The 7,017-nt window shown below is 37.9% G+C and overlaps 1 protein-coding gene across 2 annotated transcripts in view; it reads left to right on the top strand.

Annotated features, from left to right (window-relative positions):
• The first annotated feature begins 2,300 nt into the window (after window positions 1-2,300).
• Window positions 2,301-7,017, top strand: part of TBX18 (T-box transcription factor 18) — a 264,470-nt gene continuing 259,753 nt past the window's right edge. For both annotated transcript variants that reach the window (XM_044065921.1, XM_044065929.1), the window contains exons 1-2: window positions 2,301-2,754; window positions 4,524-4,704. In XM_044065921.1, coding sequence (XP_043921856.1) covers window positions 2,505-2,754; window positions 4,524-4,704 — 431 coding nt within the window. In that variant the 5' untranslated portion in view covers window positions 2,301-2,504. The remainder of the gene's footprint in view (window positions 2,755-4,523; window positions 4,705-7,017) is intronic.

The raw sequence follows: 7,017 nt of genomic DNA on the forward strand, positions 1-7,017 counted from the left end.
CACTATTACGCCTAGATGTGCATTCTGGTATGTAATTCGCCATTACACAAATCGCGTAATACGTCCAGTATTGCATAGTTAATAATGAGTACAACCATCATCCTAGCCAGAAAAGTAATCTTCATCTTGTGATTGACACTGAATTATGTTATAGAGTGGGAGCCAACGGGATGCACCTGTGTACACCAACGGCTGGTGTATGTCGGCCGTACGGGTTACAGGATAAAGTTGCATGCTATGTACTTAACATGGCGACACTCAATATGTGTTTGAGGTGTTCAAATGCACTACAAGACATACCTTCCAAGTGTACCTCATTATGAGGAAGGTACCTCATTTGGAATCTTAAAAAGTTCATGTTCCTCGAAGTTTCACCTTGAAAGGGTATGTCACACATTCAGTGTTAGGATTTTCTAACTGATATCCATGGTAATAGAAATGAATCATATTAATTAATCAAAATATATTTTTATAAGTAAAGCCAGCACATTTTAACCACCCTATATGACCTTCCTCGTTGAAGTTGTTAGTAAACCGTTAGTACGTGTTCTGCATTTTGCCCATTTACTCCACATTATGAGGACTAGTGTTCCTCATTTTAGAGACGGAAGGTTGAGAGCTGTGCTACAAGATACCCTTCCTGTAGGTTATGGTATTGGACAGTAAAAGTTTCAACACCTTGTTACTTTGTTGTTTTTGTTTACAGTGGGGAAAAAAACGCCTTTAACTTACCGTCAGCTTTAAATGCGTTGTGCCCATCACCTTTTCTTGATCTGAATAACTGCAAACTCCAACTTCCATGCCAACCATTTAAACATTTTTGGCAAATGAAAGAAGATTAAACTTAAAAACGTACTCATTTTTATTTTAATTGATGCACGCCCATAAATTTCAGTTTTAAAGCGATGGTTCTTAAAGCACCACAGCAGCGTTTTGAGAAAAAAAAAAAAAAAAAAAAGAAACGAAAAAAGAAATACCCCAGTTGCTTGCATTCTTGTTGTAAGTCAAAATTTAAGCACGTTTGCAATTAGTTCTCAGTGTCAGCCTTCAGCTGGGTATGTACGTTTCATGCTGCTTTTATAAAGAAGAACTGTAAAGTATTAGCCGATCTGTCGTATAATATTTTTCTCGGAATTGTACTTCATTTGCAAAATCAAGCACAGATACACCTACAACGAAGTCATATAATATAAAGCAGGTTTACGTTTCTGTTCAACATGACCGAAGCATGTTCTTGAACATATTTTTATGAATATTTTCGGGAACAGACTGGGAAACAAAATATGAAAGACAAGCTTCATTCACATAAATAAATGTCTTCACTCTTCTCTTAACTGGATAGTAACAAGAATATCACAGCAAAAAAAAAAGTCCGTACCCAATTCCTCCTTCTGCAATACCCCCACAACGACAGTGCAATAGCTGTACTATTCTGTTGCTATCATGTATACCATAAAATATAAATAACAACGAAGCACATGCAGTAAAAGTGTTATACTAGAAGTATTTTTGTATTACTAGTAATATAACACACATACATGCACAACGCTGAACGCAGATGTCTTTTTTGATGTTGTCTCTCTTGTAGCCTTTGTAGTGAGAAAGCTAAAAACAAATATGTACTTACCGTTGCGTATGTCTGTATGTGTGCTATATTAACAGCACCCCACTTACAGGTTACTAGGTAATAGCGCAGGTGAATGTAGAAGATTCCATGACATTTATCGAAAAGGGTAGGGGGATTGCTGTGATGTCCTGGCTAATTTTCCGCTACTTGGTAAGAATGTCACACTTGGGACGCCTGAAAGGTGACTGGCCCAATGGGATTAATCGGGTCAACAAAGCATAAATAAGATAAATGTATTTTTTTTTAAATGTGTGATACCTTACGGACAAACCGTAGCCCTTTGAAACTGATTGTGCACACAACAGCTTGTATGCTTGGGTGAGTTTTTCCTCTTACAATATTCTTACACAATAAATGGAAGAAATTGTTCTCAGGATGAGGAGGTTATTAAATGCCTCGAAGTCATTTAAGTTTCACTGAAGTAAACAGCATATATAACTCTGAAAGAAAGATATACTGTAACGGTTCCTTATTGCCACAACCATCGTCTTTGCTATCTGCATAGAAGCCGGGACCGTGACACGAGGTGACCTCCGACCTCGGTCTTGGAGTTTGGCTTCATCCACAGGGATCCAACAGCTACAGGCTCTGACCGTCTGGCGTTGTTGATTGGCCTTTGCAGCTTTGAGTTACAACTTTCGCCCCTCCCCGTTCTCTCTGTTCCTCACTTGACTCTTGTTTTGGGGACTTCTGGACACATAGCACTGTTAGCCTGTTGGGATTGCATAACAACAGAAAGAAAAACGGGGAGATAGGAGTGAAGGGAGGCCAGTAATCACAAACCCAAAAGACAGCAGTGCTGTAACGACTAGCAAAAGCGACAGACATATATTTTTATATGCTCTAACAAGGCTGAGACGTATTCACGCTGAATTGAATGACTGACATTGGTACACGAATGGCTGAAAAGAGGAGGGCAGCGTGTACCCTAAGCCTAAGGGCTCATGCCTTCTCTGTAGAGTCGCTTATTGGAGCTGAAAAAAAGAGGAAGCTGGCAGAAGAATTACAAAAGAGTGCTGGTATGGGAGCGACCGTCATGTTAGCGTCAGACGGCGGCCAACTTCAGCTGTCCATGGAGCAGAGCCCAGAAACTGACATCTGCGGACAACAACTAACGACGGCCACTGGTGAGTAGTAATCCGTGTTGGCCCTCGTTAGGGTATAAGTGTTTAAATACACAATTATAGATCAAATTAGAAACAAAGAACTGCCAGCGATTAACGGAGGTCGGCTACCTTTTTGTAGGAGAAAGTGTCACAATGATATCCATAGTCGGAATATTGCCATTACCGTTATCAGTAGGTCCCGGCAGCTTTCCTTGCGTCTTAGATGTCAGTTTCTTTTTTATGTTTTCTTGTCAACTTAATTCTCTAAGTTTCCATTTTGCTTTGATTATGGCAGTTGTTGCCGCCCGATGATTGCATTTTTTCTTTTTATTTCTTCTTGAGCAGATTTCAATTGTGTATTAAACAGGGGGTTGTATGCTGTTATCAAGCGCTAATGGATTATTGTGTTTAGAGGCGAAGATAAATTAAATGTCAAAGTTCCGAAATAATCATAATCATGGGGCCTAGCTACTATATACAAGACGCAGAGTCTTTAGTAAGCAATAATCCAGAAGTCAGTACATCTTTTCTACTAAGAAAGCATCACTCTAGTGTATCATAGTGGCAAATAATTAGCAAGTCAGTACAGCAGTAATTTAGTTTGAGTTCAACTCCAGTCAGAGATAATGTAAATACACGCATCATCAATCATTGTCCAACTTTGATTTACAATAGCTGTAGATCTAGCTTTACCTAACAGCCATAATAATTCAATACACTAAGATCGAATTCATGTTAGAGGACATTTCCTAGCCGCAGTTTTACTTTGTTTTATTCTGGTTAAATTTGGTTTTAAATATGTGAAGGAAGACTTCCTGTTTTAATGTTTTAGTATCTACTAAGGGAGAATTGTTAATGCGAAAAGTGGAATAATTAGCATCTAAACTGCATTCTGGTAGTAAAGCAGAAAGTACACATACACACATCTATATATTACTGGTATATTATCTTAGTACATATCTGATGCTCTCCTTTTTACCAACAAACATAGACGCATTACATGTACTTATAGGCAATTACTAGGCATGTTGTCCGTAAGACCACCTAGCCAAATTTCCCAACTGCCTCAAGGTAATGTCTGGTTACGCAGTAGGCAAATGAAGACTGAGGGACTCAAACTTTCTACCACAGGAAGCAAGCAGATCGTTAACAGCTCGTAGCCTTACTGCTCTTTGCTAACTGCCAGGATTTTGATGTTTTATAGATTCACCGTTCATATGTATTTTTTACTTGTTGTAGGCACATACCAACATACAGAATATAACAAGAATTCCTCTCCCTGCCTGAAAGGGCCACAGACTCTATTAAAAAGAAAAATGATATTTTTATTTTGCTTTGTTTGGTCTTCTAGACAAAATGCAAAAGTCACACAAAGATAGCAGAATGGCTATAGTGTATAGATCGGGCATACACCAAAGTACATTTTATCTTTACATACACCAAGTGCTCACTTTTGCTATACATAAGGACATATAAATAGCACTCATAATTATTAAATTGTATACATATACCCGTAGATGAGATTTAACTCGACTATTACTTTCCTGAAGGACCATGTTAAAAGTTGTAAGGTGAAGATGTTCATGATAAATGACGATTACTAATATATTTTCTTATATACAATTGATTTGAATTAATAAGAACTAGAGGACGCGGCATGTTTATTGTTTTTAATTCGAGCAAACGTCCTGCTACTTTTTACGTATGTATTGTATCTGCTTATTTAAGGTGTACTTTTTTATCAATAAATTAGGACCTAAAATCATTCAACTATGTTGTCTTTCTTACAGGTAGTAGTTGCGAAGAGGTCTCTTTGGAGAAGACCACTCCTAGCTCAAAGCCCTCACCCTGTTCCCCTTCTCATGGTACTCCTGGACATTGTGGGGACATCCGAGTGGAACTGCAAGGGTCTGATCTGTGGAAAAGGTTTCACGAAATCGGGACAGAAATGATCATCACCAAAGCAGGAAGGTCAGTTGTAGTTTTGAAAATGAGCAGCTTAACCACAGCAAGAACGTCTGGATGATGCTAGTGGTGTGTTTGGATGTTTGACTACAAACTCGCACTCTGCAGCAAGGAAAGTCTATCCATTTAACACATTTTTTTGCTTATAATCTTTGTTAAGCCCTTTAAAAAATCGAGATAACGTTATCATGAAATAAAAAATATAACCGTGCTTTTAAGTGGTTAGCCTTGATGAGAAGGATATTTAGGGACACGATTTTAAGGAAGACAGAAAAATGCCATGGCGTATTAGGTACGAGACCTACTGCATTCAAATTATTTTGATGACAACTGGATGGCTGGCCTTCAGCTGAGCTTTGACATCGGTGGAGGTGAAAACCCCAGGTGCTGGTTATTCATTGCAAAGATAATAGCCATGTCTAAATTGTCTAAAACGCTGTACCCCGGGGACCCAAATGGAGTGCGGCATCGGTCTGTTTAGCACCGACACTTATTATTTTTGAGATTCTCTACACCCCATGTTCTTAAAAAAACTTCCAGCGTTTCTGCATTTTGCTGAGAAATGCACTTTTCACTCAAGAAGTGATCTTAGAAGTTTAACGCACACAAGCTTGAACCATTTGCCGTTTTCTTTTAATGAAACTTATTATTCACGAAATTTGTATTTTGAACTGCATGGAGTGTGTGATTTACAGCAACAAATGTCATGCCCTATGTATCTTCTTGGACATTTGACTTTTGTTTCTTATATTTCACAGAATAGGGTTAAATATGTATTTTGTGAATGTGTTGTGAGAAGTGAAACTAATATGTTAACACCAAATCTTATATAAATAAATTTAAGACGTTTCTAAGAAGACAGAAGTATAAGGAAAAAGAGAAAAGGCAATATGGCATGGAAGAATTTAATAATGTAAACGAGTGCAATTGTGTATACTGAATATATAATAAAATTAATGGGAAATCACGTCACTTAGGACAGAGTCGACATGACCTGTCATCTGCCCCATGTAACTTAAAGCGCGACGATATTATCCATTTGTATCGGACAGGGTAAACACGGAGTACCCCAAATGACACAAGGCCCGTTTTAGTTGATAAATGTACTTTATGAGTGGATGTTTTATACATGAGGCTAGCAGAGAGATGATTAAATGTGACACTTTGCATCGTCACAGATAACGCGTAAGGTTGGGTGTTATCTTCCATAAACATTATTGTGTACTGCTAATTTGTTATATCAGCATGACAGTAGCTAACCAGTAAGAAAACACGACCCTCCTTTGCACACTAACTAAAATGAAAATGTAACTAAAATACCAGGGGATGAGCTATTTTTATGGAAATGCTTTAAATACTGCATTCATGTACCCACTTGTCTTTTTTCTAAGACGCTGTATTATCACGGTGGCAAAGAAGCGAGACATGTAATTGGCATATTTATCTGTGTTCTGGTATTTTTACTTCTGCCTTACAATTTATGCCTAAATCCCGCCTAAATCCATTTGTATCTGATTGTTTTTAATAGATATTAATTTTAAGCACATAACCTACTTCTATCTGTGCGGCAAAGGCTTAATTGCGTCTTACTAATCAAGGTAACAATAACCATGCATGAAATTACCCATGAATCTAGAACAAAGTAACTCCACAACCCCCCTCCCCCCGCAGCACCCTCAGCGTTCCAGAATCAAATAATGAAATGTACAGCAACAAGGCCAATGTTTCCAGTTCAAGGAAGCTGTTACAGCATATGCATTTCTGGAAGTATCTGAAGTGCTTACGTTTTTTCTCTCATTTAAAGGATAGTATAATGCACACCAAAGATAATATTTTAGGAATATTTACTCCTGTTAAAGTACCGTAGCTTTAAAATGTCTCAAGAGTAACCACGTAGTGCTTTTCCCTAATACTGTGCATGCATGCATGCATGTGAATGTTTGGGGTCACTGACTTGATGTAAAAAGTGAGGTTAGTTGGTGTAATGCTAAGTAATCAGAAAAACAGACACATTCATAAATAAGCCTTGGATGTTTTGTACAGTTTTCTGACAGTAAAATATTACTTATGGTAACATAAATGGTGCTCCATAGTGAACTGATCCTTAATTTAAATACTCATTTTATGTTTTCCTGGTGGAAGCTGCTGTTATTTTTTTTCTTGTATTTGGTGTTGTCTAGGTTTGCTTTGTTTCATCTTGTCTGGATTCCTGTTCTAACCTGGTGTACTAGGGTATATGTATTTGTTGGCCAGAGAAAGTGTACCCTCTGCCCAACATTCTAATTTTTGACATTTGTGTGGCCTGAGTAACTGAACTGC

Source organism: Protopterus annectens, chromosome 1.part0 (assembly GCF_019279795.1).
Source record: "Protopterus annectens isolate FY-2018-M chromosome 1.part0, PAN1.0, whole genome shotgun sequence".
Classification (NCBI taxonomy): Eukaryota; Metazoa; Chordata; order Ceratodontiformes; family Protopteridae; genus Protopterus; species Protopterus annectens.